The sequence below is a fragment of the Bufo bufo genome, chromosome 4 (genome assembly GCF_905171765.1).
Source record: "Bufo bufo chromosome 4, aBufBuf1.1, whole genome shotgun sequence".
Taxonomy (NCBI): domain Eukaryota; kingdom Metazoa; phylum Chordata; class Amphibia; order Anura; family Bufonidae; genus Bufo; species Bufo bufo.
In genome coordinates, this window is record NC_053392.1 from 633,987,501 (window position 1) to 634,003,168 (window position 15,668).

Sequence of the window (15,668 nt, forward strand, 5' to 3'; positions counted from 1 at the left end):
CAGTTGTCTCTGCCGCTACCGGTGGGATTGCGGCCTGCCGCTGCTCTCGCAGTTTAGTGACGGCAATGGTTCTGCGGGATTTGTTGGGGCATTTGATGGCAATGTGCCCTGGCTCCCCACAGTAGAGGCAGAGGCCTTCGGCCAGTTGTCGTTCTTTTTCTGCTACGGACAGAGTCTTGCGCACTGCGTCAACCAGCATCGGCTCGATGGGAGGTTGGGCGACCTGCTGGGTAGTAGAGTAAGTGGGTCTGTCGCCTTGGAACCAGAGCCTTTCTTTCCTTCTCTCGGTGAGCCTCTGATCAATACGGACACACACCTGAATGAAGTCGTCCAAATCAGCCGGGGCTTCAAGTCTGGCAAGTTCATCTTTGATCGCCTCCGATAGACCTCGCCGAAATTGGCTCCTTTGAGCAGCTGGGTTCCAGTTGGTGTCTGAGACCCAGCGGCGGAACTCTGTGGCGTACTCGGCGACAGAGCGTCTTCCCTGTCGAAGACTGTGTAGTCTTGCCTCAGCTGTCGTACAGCGATTGGGGTCATCAAAGACCTGGCTCATAGCTGTGATGAAAACATCCAGATCGCGCAGCAGACGGCTATTGGTTTCCACGTATGGAGACACCCGAGCCAGGGCCTCGTCCGTCAGGAGGTTAACAATGAACAATACTTTCTTCTCGTCAGTGGAAAAGGGGGTCGGATGCATCCGGAAGTAGATACGGCACTGATTGAGAAAGCCCCGGTACTGGCGACGATCTCCATTGAATTTCGAGGGTAGTGGCATGCGGGTGTCTGCAGCCGCGCATGTCCAGGAGTTGCCGTTGGAGCTCAATGATCTCCCCCTGTTGACTCTGTACCAGGCCTTGGATTTGCGAGAATTTCTCCTGGTAGGTGATGCCGAACTCTTGCAGCTCAGACACCTGCTTGCGCAGGGTGGCCACGCCGGTCCCTGACTGTAAGCACAAGTGGACGCCGGTCCCCAACGTACACTTATCCCTCAGTGAGCGTCTGTCCGACACTTGTGGAGGTGTGGTCGCGGTGAGGCCTCATTCACACTTTAGATAAAAATACTGATCCAAAGCTGTTTTTAATTAAAGGGAATCTCCCCCCAGCGACCTCCCGATCTCTCTCCATAGATGCAGAGCTGGGCTTCACACGTTCCAGGCTGATTTTTGAGTCTTTGACATGCCACTTTTTGTGGTGATCACTATGGAACGCTTTTTCTTAACCAAGCCATTCTCAGATTGTTTTCCCGTGACACACTGTACTTTACGTTAGTGATAACTCACTAACTAATAAGTCAACATGTTTTACCTTTATTTATTAAAAAAATCCCAAAATTAGAGAAAATTAGGAAAAATTCACTATTTTGTAAATATGAATTTCTATTTTCCATGTCTTCTTTAGGTTTGGATCGTTTTGTAAATGTCATTTAGTTTTATTAGGACGTTTTAGACGCTTAGAATTTCCGAAGCAATTTTTCAACAAAATTTCCAAAACCATTTTTTAAGCACCAATTCAGTTATAAAGTGATTTTGTGGGGCTTACATAATAGAAACCACCTATAAATGACCCCGTTTTAGAAGCTACACCCCTAAAATTATTCAAAACTGATGTTACAAACTTTGTTAACCCTTGATGTGTTTCACAAGAATTAAAGGAAAATGGAGGTGAAATTTCAAATGTAAATTTTTTTTTTGTAGATTTTTTATTTTTAATGTATTATTTTTTTTTTGCAACACAGCAAGGGTTAACAGCAGAATAAACCTTAATATACATTACTCTGATTCTGCAGTTTACAGAAATACCCCATATGTGGCGGTAAACTGCTCTATGGGCACGTGGCAGTGGTCAGAAGGGAAGGAGCGCCATATGGATTTTGGAGGCAGATTTTGCTAGAATGGTTTTTAGGCACCATTTTGTATTTGAAGAGACCCTGACGTACCCCTACAGTGGAAACCCTCAAAAAGTTAACCCATTTTGGAAACTACACCCCTCAAATAATTATTAAGGGGTGTACTGAGCACTTTGACCCCCTAAGTGTAAAACGGAATTTGGAAACTGCTGTGAAAATGAAAAGTCATTTCTTCAAATTTTCACAAGGGGTAACAGGAGAAAAAGCCCCCCATAATTCATTACCCATTTTCTCCTGAATATGGCAACACCCCATATGTGGTGGTAAACTGCTGCAAGGGCACATCTCAGAAAGGAAGAGGCGCCATATGGATTTTGCAGAGCAGATTTTGATGGATTGGTTTAGGGGTGCGGTAGGTTTTTATTTTTTGAGTGATTGTCTTATGAGGTGATGTTTTCATTGGTACCATTTAGGGTATATATGACTTTTTGATCACTCGATATTATGCATTTTGTATGGAGAGGTGCCAAAAAATGGCTGTTCTGGAAGTTATTTTATTTTTACAGCATTCACCTGATGGGGCGGATCATGTGATATTTTTATAGAGCCGTTGTTACGGACGCGGCGATACCCATTGTGTCTATTATTTTAAGTTTTACTTGTGTTGCCATGTTCTGAGAGCCACATTTTATTTACTTTCCGGTGATTGTCTCATGTAGGGTCTAATTTTTTGTGGGATGAGATGACGGTTTGATTGGTGCCATTTTGGGGTACATACAGCTTTTTGATTGCTTGGTATTACACTTTTCGTGAGGCAAGGTGCGTTGTACTGCATTGACTGTCACAGAGGGCTGGGTATCACAGGCTTTTTCCGTATGAGGCATCGGACTGCTGTCCCCGTCACCGCAGCGCGAGAACCCGATGGGGACGGGGAAGAAGCTCCCTCACTCCACAGACATCGTACACACCGCGGTCAGCACTGACCGTGGCTTAGGATTGTTAATGCGCCAGCATTGGTGTTTTCACTGTTGCACACAGCAGGGGCACGGCTAATGGAAACAACTGAACCCCTGCGGCTGATCAGGCGGGCGTAGCTCCTGCACGTGCCCGATCAGAGCGCTGTAGCTGTAAAGTGATGGAATTAGAGGCACATCTACGGCGCTGATATCCTATAGGCTAAATTGCCGTTTTTCTTTTGTTGATCCGAGGCTCAACATTCTGTGACCAGCCCCTTCCCCATTGTTCGGCCTTTGCTGGTCCTGTCAATCAAACCAGTGAGGGAGGGGCTGGTTACAGAAAGGGGTGGAGCTTGGGTGCAATAAGAGCAATGGTGACAACCTCCTTGCACCAAAGTCCTAATTAGACTATTAGGAAACAGTATGGTAACTCAGGAGCGGAGCCCCGGATCAACAAATATATCCCGGACACATCCACGTCTTGTCATCACTAGCTCACTCCAGATCCCACAAATGGTGGCAGGGCGTGCATACTTTAGCCCCTGGCATGTGGTCATACAGCAGACACCGCGCTCGCACACAATCCACGAATCACAGACTCCGGTAACTTAACAGCTTGGCTGCAACTTTAATAAACAGATTCCCGGCTGAGCCGCCTCTCGCCAGTCCTTTACCCGCAGAGACGCCACCCCCTCCTTATGGATGCCAGGGGGCGTCACAACGAGACTGAAAGTAAACAGGATTAATAAAAATAACTCTTAATTATAAATATAAAGGTTTATAGAATTCCAGCTCCATCATCCGGACTGGAGGCAATCAGAGAATGATCAGGAATTGGCCACGCGCCGTTCCACGTCATCCCCACCCAGGCACATGTGAGGGGCACAGAATGAAACAGAAGTGGCTTATATGGGAGTGCCCCAGCAATAAGCAGAGCGGGGGAGTCACTTGTAGGCTTCTCCGTCATAATCTTCAAAGAGGACGTAGTCCGGAGCCAGGTTTCTGGAATCATCGTCGTCATCGTAGGAGAATTCGTCCTCGTCCAGGTCATCGTCATATTCTTCATGCCACTCGGGATCATAATCGTCATCCTCATCATCATCCTGCTCGCTGGCGGTGTCCACAGAGTACGAGGTGTCGTCGATATTACTGAGGACAGGGAGAAACAAGACAAGTCAGGAGGACGGCACCTTAAAGGGTTACTTCACGTCCACCAGCCCGAGACACAAGGGTCAGGCTGCCCGGTGCCATCTACATTGTGATGTCACACGTTCCAGCGATCACAAGGTGACGGCGAGCGCGGGAAAGGGCGAGGCTGAACGGAGGCCTTCCCGGACACATGGCGCTCCTGAGGAGGTCTGATCCAGCCCGCTGCTGGTCACAGCCGCCCTCACCCATCATCGAATCCTCATCTCCAGCACATTCAGGAGCGGGGTACCCCAAGTTACCCACAATGCTGGCCTTGACGCTCTCAGAACATGACTCCCCTTTTCCACTATCATTACAGTATTGAGACCCCAACACCTCGGGAACGGACTCAATCGATTCGCATTCCTGTGTATATATATATAATGCCGTATCGGCACTGCTTCAAGATGGATGGGTCCTGTCAAACTAAGGAGGTAACTTCTAGACTCAAGTCCTTCATACTGCTGACTATGGCCGAGCCCCCCCCCTTCTATCACTAAATGACGGCGCTAACTGAAGCTGCTCCCTCCTCCTGCAGTCGGGCGCTCCTCCTCCTCTCCCATTACTAGAGACGTGGGGATCATCCACAAATGGTGCAGATCGGCCTCTGGGTGTAATATGGCTGTGAGGTCCCCAATCCCTTGCTTCCTCAGAAGTGTGGCTATCCTGTAAGGCCACCCCTCTGCTTCCTAGTACAACTAGCTGGTCTCTCGTCCCTATCGGCCCACGTCCTAGTCACACTGTCAGACCGTAATGCGACCGTCCACGGGGAGGTGAGGCAGAGGACGGCAGCTGAGGTAATGTATGGGGCGGGCTGCTGCAGAGAGCCCGCTACATACACGGCAGGTGTCAGCACCCGCACCGAGAACGGCGATCACGCGAACAGCATCACTTAAACCCTCAGAGGCCACGAGACAGAGTGAGACAGGCAGAGCGGGTGAGGGAATGTATGAGAGAGAGTGTGTGAGAGAGAGTAAGAGAGAGTGTGTGAGAGAGAGTATGAGAGAGAGTATGAGAGAGAGTATGAGAGAGAGTATGAGAGAGAGTATGAGAGAGAGTATGAGAGAGAGTATGAGAGAGAGTATGAGAGAGAGTATGAGAGAGAGTATGAGAAAGTTAGTGAGTATGAGAGAGTGAGTGTGAGAGAGTTAGTGAGTATATGAGAGTATGAGAGTGAGAGAGAGAGAGTATGAGAGTGAGAGAGAGAGTATGAGAGTGAGAGAGAGAGAGTATGAGAGTGAGAGAGAGAGTATGAGAGTGAGAGAGAGAGTATGAGAGTGAGAGAGAGAGTATGAGAGTGAGAGAGAGAGTATGAGAGTGAGAGAGAGAGTATGAGAGTGAGAGAGAGAGTATGAGAGTGAGAGAGAGAGTATGAGAGTGAGAGAGAGAGAGTATGAGAGTGAGAGAGAGTATGAGAGTGAGAGAGAGAGTATGAGAGTGAGAGAGAGAGAGTATGAGAGTGAGAGAGAGAGAGTATGAGAGAGAGAGAGAGTATGAGAGTGAGAGTATGAGAGTGAGAGAGAGAGTGAGTATGAGAGAGAGAGAGTATGAGAGAGAGAGAGAGTATGAGAGAGAGAGAGAGAGTATGAGTGTGAGAGAGAGTATGAGAGAGTATGAGAGTGAGTATGAGAGTGAGAGAGAGTATGACAGTTAGTGTGTGAGAGAGAGTATGAGAGAGCGATTGTGTGAGAGTATGAGATGGTGAGTATGTGAGTGTGAGTATGAGATAGTGATATAGTGAGTGTGTGAGAGAATGAGAGTAAGTGAGACTGTGGACTCTTTACTGTAAGAGCAGTGAGACTATGGACTCTATACTGTAAGAGCAGTGAGACTATGGACTCTATACTGTAAGAGCAGTGAGACTATGGACTCTATACTGTAAGAGCAGTGAGACTATGGACTCTATACTGTAAGAGCAGTGAGACTATGGACTCTTTACTGTAAGAGCAGTGAGACTATGGACTCTTTACTGTAAGAGCAGTGAGACTATGGACTTTACTGTAAGAGCAGTGAGACTATGGACTCTTTACTGTAAGAGCAGTGAGACTATGGACTCTTTACTGTAAGAGCAGTGAGACTATGGACTCTTTACTGTAAGAGCGGTGAGACTATGGACTCTCTACTGTAAGAGCAGTGAGACTATGGACTCTTTACGGTAAGAGCAGTGAGACTATGGACTCTTTACGGTAAGAGCAGTGAGACTATGGACTCTATACTGTAAGAGCAGTGAGACTATGGACTCTTTACTGTAAGAGCAGTGAGACTATGGACTCTATACTGTAAGAGCAGTGAGACTATGGACTCTATACTGTAAGAGCAGTGAGACTGTGGACTCTTTACTGTAAGAGCAGTGAGACTATGGACTCTATACTGTAAGAGCAGTGAGACTATGGACTCTATACTGTAAGAGCAGTGAGACTATGGACTCTATACTGTAAGAGCAGTGAGACTATGGACTCTATACTGTAAGAGCAGTGAGACTATGGACTCTATACTGTAAGAGCAGTGAGACTATGGACTCTGTACTGTAAGAGCAGTGAGACTATGGACTCTTTACTGTAAGAGCAGTGAGACTATGGACTCTATACTGTAAGAGCAGTGAGACTATGGACTCTTTACTGTAAGAGCAGAGAGACTATGGACTCTTTACTGTAAGAGCAGTGAGACTATGGACTCTATACTGTAAGAGCAGTGAGACTATGGACTCTATACTGTAAGAGCAGTGAGACTATGGACTCTATACTGTAAGAGCAGTGAGACTATGGACTCTATACTGTAAGAGCAGTGAGACTATGGACTCTATACTGTAAGAGCAGTGAGACTATGGACTCTTTACTGTAAGAGCAGTGAGACTATGGACTCTTTACTGTAAGAGCGGTGAGACTATGGACTCTTCACTGTAAGAGCAGTGAGACTATGGACTCTATACTGTGAGAGCGGTGAGACTATGGACTCTCTACTGTAAGAGCAGTGAGGCTATGGACTCTTTACTGTAAGAGCAGTGAGACTATGGACTCTATACTGTAAGAGCAGTGAGACTATGGACTCTTTACTGTAAGAGCAGTGAGACTATGGACTCTATACTGTAAGAGCAGTGAGACTATGGACTCTATACTGTAAGAGCAGTGAGACTATGGACTCTATACTGTAAGAGCAGTGAGACTATGGACTCTTTACGGTAAGAGCAGTGAGACTATGGACTCTTTACTGTAAGAGCAGTGAGACTATGGACTCTCTGCCTGAGGAGGTGGTTATGGTAAATTCACTAAAAGCGTTCAAGAGGGGCCTGGATGTATTTCTGGAGCGTAATATTAATAATACAGGTTAGACAAGGGCTACACGGCGACATGTGTTGCGCTAAATTTTTATGTAGTGATAGTCAATGGTGTTGAAAGGTGACAGTAGCACAAAAATCCAACTTGGATTGGGCAGTGGGCAATGTGACACCATTGAATATCATTACAAAAAATGGCCGGCGATATTACTGCGACAAATGTGGTTGTGCAGCCCGAGCCTTATAATACTGTACTGACCCTGAGTTACATCCTGTATTATACTCCAGAGCTGCACTCACTATTCTGCTGGTGCAGTCACTGTGTACATACATTACTTATCCTGTACTGATCCTGAGTTACATCCTGTATTATACTCCAGAGCTGCACTCACTATTCTGCTGGTGCAGTCACTGTGTACATACATTACTTATCCTGTACTGATCCTGAGTTACATCCTGCATTATACTCCAGAGCTGCACTCACTATTCTGCTGGTGCAGTCACTGTGTACATACATTACTTATCCTGTACTGATCCTGAGTTACATCCTGCATTATACTCCAGAGCTGCACTCACTATTCTGCTGGTGCAGTCACTGTGTACATACATTACTTATCCTGTACTGATCCTGAGTTACAGCCTGTATTATACTCCAGAGCTGCACTCACTATTCTGCTGGTGCAGTCACTGTGTACATACATTACTTATCCTGTACTGATCCTGAGTTACATCCTGTATTATACTCCAGAGCTGCACTCACTATTCTGCTGGTGCAGTCACTGTGTACATACATTACTTATCCTGTACTGATCCTGAGTTACATCCTGTATTATACCCCAGAGCTGCACTCACTATTCTGCTGGTGGAGTAACTGTGTACATACATTACTTATCCTGTACTGATCCTTAGTTACATCCTGTATTATACTCCAGAGCTGCACTCACTATTCTGCTGGTGCAGTCACTGGGTACATACATTACTGATCCTGAGCTACATCCTGTATTATACCCCAGAGCTGCACTCACTATTCTGCTGGTGCAGTCACTGTGTACATACATTACTTATCCTGTACTAATCCTGAGTTACATCCTGTATTATACTCCGGAGCTGCACTCACTATTCTGCTGGTGCAGTCACTGTATACATACATTACTTATCCTGTACTGATCCGGAGTTACATCCTGTATTATACTCCAGAGCTGCACTCACTATTCTGCTGGTGCAGTCACTGTGTACATACATTACTTATCCTGTACTGATCCTGAGTTACGTCCTGTATTATACTCCAGAGCTGCACTCACTATTCTGCTGGTGCAGTCACTGTGTACATACATTACTTATCCTGTACTGATCCTGAGTTACGTCCTGTATTATACTCCAGAGCTGCACTCACTATTCTGCTGGTGCAGTCACTGTGTACATACATTACTTATCCTGTACTGATCCTGAGTTACATCCTGTATTATACTCCAGAGCTGCACTCACTATTCTGCTGGTGCAGTCACTGTGTACATACATTACTTATCCTGTACTGATCCTGAGTTACATCCTGTATTATACTCCAGAGCTGCACTCACTATTCTGCTGGTGCAGTCACTGTGCACATACATTACTTATCCTGTACTGATCCCCTGAGTTACATCCTGTATTATACTCCAGAGCTGCACTCACTATTCTGCTGGTGCAGTCACTGTGTACATACATTACTTATCCTGTACTGATCCTAAATTACATCCTGTATTATACTCCAGAGCTGCACTCACTATTCTGCTGGTGCAGTCACTGTGTACATACATTACTTATCCTGTACTGATCCTGGGTTACATCCTGTATTATACTCCAGAGCTGCACTCACTATTCTGCTGGTGCAGTCACTGTGTACATACATTACTTATCCTGTACTGATCCTGAGTTACATCCTGTATTATACTCCAGAGCTGCACTCACTATTCTGCTGGTGCAGTCACTGTGTACATACATTACTTATCCTGTACTGATCCTGAGTTACATCCTGTATTATACTCCAGAGCTGCACTCACTATTCTGCTGGTGCAGTCACTGTGTACATACATTACTTATCCTGTACTGATCCTGGGTTACATCCTGTATTATACTCCAGAGCTGCACTCACTATTCTGCTGGTGCAGTCACTGTGTACATACATTACTTATCCTGTACTAATCCTGAGTTACATCCTGTATTATACTCCAGAGCTGCACTCACTATTCTGCTGGTGCAGTCACTGTGTACATACATTACTTATCCTGTACTAATCCTGAGTTACGTCCTGTATTATACTCCAGAGCTGCACTCACTATTCTGCTGGTGCAGTCACTGTGTACATACATTACTTATCCTGTACTGATCCTGAGGTACATTCTGTATTATACTCCAGAGCTGCACTCACTATTCTGCTGGTGCAGTCACTGTGTACATACATTACTTATCCTGTACTGATCCTGGGTTACATCCTGTATTATACTCCAGAGCTGCACTCACTATTCTGCTGGTGCAGTCACTGTGTACATACATTACTTATCCTGTACTGACCCTGAGTTACATCCTGTATTATACTCCAGAGCTGCACTCACTATTCTGCTGGTGCAGTCACTGTGTACATACATTACTTATCCTGTACTGATCCCAAGTTACATCCTGTATTATACTTCAAAGCTGCACTCACTATTCTGCTGGTGCAGTCACTGTGTACATACATTACTTATCCTGTACTGATCCTGAGTTACATCCTGTATTATACCCCAGAGCTGCACTCACTATTCTGCTGGTGCAGTCACTGTGTACATACATTACTTATCCTGTACTGATCCTGAGTTACATCCTGTATTATTCTCCAGAGCTGCACTCACTATTCTGCTGGTGCAGTCACTGGGTACATACATGACTGATCCTGAGCTACATCCTGTATTATACCCCAGAGCTGCACTCACTATTCTGCTGGTGCAGTCACTGTGTACATACATTACTTATCCTGTACTGATCCTGAGTTACATCCTGTATTATACTCCAGAGCTGCACTCACTATTCTGCTGGTGCAGTCACTGTGTACATACATTACTTATCCTGTACTGATCCTGAGTTACATCCTGTATTATACTCCAGAGCTGCACTCACTATTCTGCTGGTGCAGTCACTGTGTACATACATTACTTATCCTGTACTGATCCTAAATTACATCCTGTATTATACTCCAGAGCTGCACTCACTATTCTGCTGGTGCAGTCACTGTGTACATACATTACTTATCCTGTACTAATCCTGAGTTACATCCTGTATTATACTCCGGAGCTGCACTCACTATTCTGCTGGTGCAGTCACTGTATACATACATTACTTATCCTGTACTGATCCTGAGTTACATCCTGTATTATACTCCAGAGCTGCACTCACTATTCTGCTGGTGCAGTCACTGTGTACATACATTACTTATCCTGTACTGATCCTGAGTTACGTCCTGTATTATACTCCAGAGCTGCACTCACTATTCTGCTGGTGCAGTCACTGTGTACATACATTACTTATCCTGTACTGATCCTGAGTTACGTCCTGTATTATACTCCAGAGCTGCACTCACTATTCTGCTGGTGCAGTCACTGTGTACATACATTACTTATCCTGTACTGATTCTGAGTTACATCCTGTATTACACTCCAGAGCTGCACTCACTATTCTGCTGGTGCAGTCACTGTGCACATACATTACTTATCCTGTACTGATCCCCTGAGTTACATCCTGTATTATACTCCAGAGCTGCACTCACTATTCTGCTGGTGCAGTCACTGTGTACATACATTACTTATCCTGTACTGATCCTGAGTTACGTCCTGTATTATACTCCAGAGCTGCACTCACTATTCTGCTGGTGCAGTCACTGTGTACATACATTACTTATCCTGTACTGATCCTAAATTACATCCTGTATTATACTCCAGAGCTGCACTCACTATTCTGCTGGTGCAGTCACTGTGTACATACATTACTTATCCTGTACTGATCCTGGGTTACATCCTGTATTATACTCCAGAGCTGCACTCACTATTCTGCTGGTGCAGTCACTGTGTACATACATTACTTATCCTGTACTGATCCTGAGTTACGTCCTGTATTATACTACAGAGCTGCACTCACTATTCTGCTGGTGCAGTCACTGTGTACATACATTACTTATCCTGTACTGATCCTAAATTACATCCTGTATTATACTCCAGAGCTGCACTCACTATTCTGCTGGTGCAGTCACTGTGTACATACATTACTTATCCTGTACTGATCCTGGGTTACATCCTGTATTATACTCCAGAGCTGCACTCACTATTCTGCTGGTGCAGTCACTGTGTACATACATTACTTATCCTGTACTGATCCTGAGTTACATCCTGTATTATACTCCAGAGCTGCACTCACTATTCTGCTGGTGCAGTCACTGTGTACATACATTACTAATCCTGTTCTGATCCTGAGTTACAGCCTGTATTATACTCCAGAGCTGCACTCACTATTCTGCTGGTGCAGTCACTGTGTACATACATTACTTATCCTGTACTGATCCTGAGTTACATCCTGTATTATACCCCAGAGCTGCACTCACTATTCTGCTGGTGGAGTAACTGTGTACATACATTACTTATCCTGTACTGATCCTTAGTTACATCCTGTATTATACTCCAGAGCTGCACTCACTATTCTGCTGGTGCAGTCACTGTGTACATACATTATTTATCCTGTACTGATCCTGAGTTACATTCTGTATTATACTCCAGAGCTGCACTCACTATTCTGCTGGTGCAGTCACTGTGTACATACATTACTTATCCTGTACTGATCCTGAGTTACATCCTGTATTATACTCCAGAGCTGCACTCACTATTCTGCTGGTGCAGTCACTGTGTACATACATTACTTATCCTGTACTGATCCTGAGTTACATCCTGTATTATTCTCCAGAGCTGCACTCACTATTCTGCTGGTGCAGTCACTGGGTACATACATTACTGATCCTGAGCTACATCCTGTAATATACCCCAGAGCTGCACTCACTATTCTGCTGGTGCAGTCACTGTGTACATACATTACTTATCCTGTACTGATCCTGAGTTATATCCTGTATTATACTCCAGAGCTGCACTCACTATTCTGCTGGTGCAGTCACTGTATACATACATTACTTATCCTGTACTGATCCGGAGTTACATCCTGTATTATACTCCAGAGCTGCACTCACTATTCTGCTGGTGCAGTCACTGTGTACATACATTACTTATCCTGTACTGATCCTGAGTTACGTCCTGTATTATACTCCAGAGCTGCACTCACTATTCTGCTGGTGCAGTCACTGTGTACATACATTACTTATCCTGTACTGATCCTGAGTTACGTCCTGTATTATACTCCAGAGCTGCACTCACTATTCTGCTGGTGCAGTCACTGTGTACATACATTACTTATCCTGTACTGATCCTGAGTTACATCCTGTATTATACTCCAGAGCTGCACTCACTATTCTGCTGGTGCAGTCACTGTGTACATACATTACTTATCCTGTACTGATCCTGAGTTACATCCTGTATTATACTCCAGAGCTGCACTCACTATTCTGCTGGTGCAGTCACTGTGCACATACATTACTTATCCTGTACTGATCCCCTGAGTTACATCCTGTATTATACTCTAGAGCTGCACTCACTATTCTGCTGGTGCAGTCACTGTGTACATACATTACTTATCCTGTACTGATCCTAAATTACATCCTGTATTATACTCCAGAGCTGCACTCACTATTCTGCTGGTGCAGTCACTGTGTACATACATTACTTATCCTGTACTGATCCTGGGTTACATCCTGTATTATACTCCAGAGCTGCACTCACTATTCTGCTGGTGCAGTCACTGTGTACATACATTACTTATCCTGTACTGATCCTGAGTTACATCCTGTATTATACTCCAGAGCTGCACTCACTATTCTGCTGGTGCAGTCACTGTGTACATACATTACTTATCCTGTACTAATCCTGAGTTACGTCCTGTATTATACTCCAGAGCTGCACTCACTATTCTGCTGGTGCAGTCACTGTGTACATACATTACTTATCCTGTACTGATCCCAAGTTACATCCTGTATTATACTTCAAAGCTGCACTCACTATTCTGCTGGTGCAGTCACTGTGTACATACATTACTTATCCTGTACTGATCCTGAGTTACAGCCTGTATTATACTCCAGAGCTGCACTCACTATTCTGCTGGTGCAGTCACTGTGTACATACATTACTTATCCTGTACTGATCCTGAGTTACATCCTGTATTATACTCCAGAGCTGCACTCACTATTCTGCTGGTGCAGTCACTGTGTACATACATTACTTATCCTGTACTGATCCTGAGTTACATGATCATCCTGTATTATTCTCCAGAGCTGCACTCACTATTCTGCTGGTGCAGTCACTGGGTACATACATTACTGATCCTGAGCTACATCCTGTATTATACCCCAGAGCTGCACTCACTATTCTGCTGGTGCAGTCACTGTGTACATACATTACTTATCCTGTACTGATCCTGAGTTACATCCTGTATTATACTCCAGAGCTGCACTCACTATTCTGCTGGTGCAGTCACTGTGTACATACATTACTTATCCTGTACTGATCCTGAGTTACATCCTGTATTATACTCCAGAGCTGCACTCACTATTCTGCTGGTGCAGTCACTGTGTACATACATTACTTATCCTGTACTGATCCTAAATTACATCCTGTATTATACTCCAGAGCTGCACTCACTATTCTGCTGGTGCAGTCACTGTATACATACATTACTTATCCTGTACTGATCCGGAGTTACATCCTGTATTATACTCCAGAGCTGCACTCACTATTCTGCTGGTGCAGTCACTGTGTACATAAATTACTTATCCTATACTGATCCTGAGTTACATCCTGTATTATACTCCAGAGCTGTACTCACTATTCTGCCTGTGGAGTCACTGTGTACATACATTACTTATCCTGTACTGATCCTGAGTTACATCCTGTATTATACTCCAGAGCTGCACTCACTATTCTGCTGGTGCAGTCACTGTGTACATACATTACTTATCCTGTACTGATTCTGAGTTACATCCTGTATTATACTCCAGAGCTGCACTCACTATTCTGCTGGTGCAGTCACTGTGCACATACATTACTTATCCTGTACTGATCCTGAGTTTCATCCTGTATTATACTCCAGAGCTGCACTCACTATTCTGCTGGTGCAGTCACTGTGTACACACATTACTTATCCTGTACTGATCCTGAGTTACATCCTGTATTATACTCCAGAGCTGCACTCACTATTCTGCTGGTGCAGTCACTGTGTACATACATTACTTATCCTGTACTGATCCCCTGAGTTACATCCTGTATTATACTAGAGCTGCACTCACTATTCTGCTGGTGCAGTCACTGTGTACATACATTACTTATCCTGTACTGATCCTAAATTACATCCTGTATTATACTCCAGAGCTGCACTCACTATTCTGCTGGTGCAGTCACTGTGTACATACATTACTTATCCTGTACTGATCCTGGGTTACATCCTGTATTATACTCCAGAGCTGCACTCACTATTCTGCTGGTGCAGTCACTGTGTACATACATTACTTATCCTGTACTGATCCTGAGTTACATCCTGTATTATACTCCAGAGCTGCACTCACTATTCTGCTGGTGCAGTCACTGTGTACATACATTACTTATCCTGTACTGATCCTGAGTTACATCCTGTATTATACTTCAGAGCTGCACTCACTATTCTGCTGGTGCAGTCACTGTGTACATACATTACTTATCCTGTACTGATCCTGAGTTACATCCTGTATTATACTCCAGAGCTGCACTCACTATTCTGCTGGTGCAGTCACTGTGTACATACAATACTTATCCTGTACTGATCCTGAGTTACATCCTGTATTATACCCCAGAGCTGCACTCACTATTCTGCTGGTGCAGTCACTGTGTACATACATTACTTATCCTGTACTGATCCTGAGTTACATCCTGTATTATACTCCAGAGCTGCACTCACTATTCTGCTGGTGCAGTCACTGTGTACATACATTACTTATCCTGTACTGATCCTGAGTTACATCCTGTATTATACTCCAGAGCTGCACTCACTATTCTGCTGGAGCAGTCACTGTGTACATACATTACATATCCTGTACTGATCCTGAGTTACATCCTGTATTATACTCCAGAGCTGCACTCACTATTCTGCTGGTGCAGTCACTGTGTACATACATTACTTATCCTGTACTGATTCTGAGTTACATCCTGTATTATACTCCAGAGCTGCACTCACTATTCTGCTGGTGCAGTCACTGTGCACATACATTACTTAT

At 44.6% G+C, this 15,668-nt stretch overlaps 1 protein-coding gene across 4 annotated transcripts in view; it reads right to left on the bottom strand.

The window, feature by feature from the left end:
- Positions 1–3,406: 3,406 nt before the first annotated feature.
- LOC120999849 (cullin-9-like) overlaps positions 3,407–15,668 on the bottom strand; it is a 105,209-nt gene continuing 92,947 nt past the window's right edge. For all 4 annotated transcript variants that reach the window (XM_040430873.1, XM_040430874.1, XM_040430871.1 and 1 more), the window contains one exon: positions 3,407–3,951. In XM_040430873.1, the coding sequence (XP_040286807.1) occupies positions 3,747–3,951 (205 nt within the window). In that variant the 3' untranslated portion in view covers positions 3,407–3,746. The remainder of the gene's footprint in view (positions 3,952–15,668) is intronic.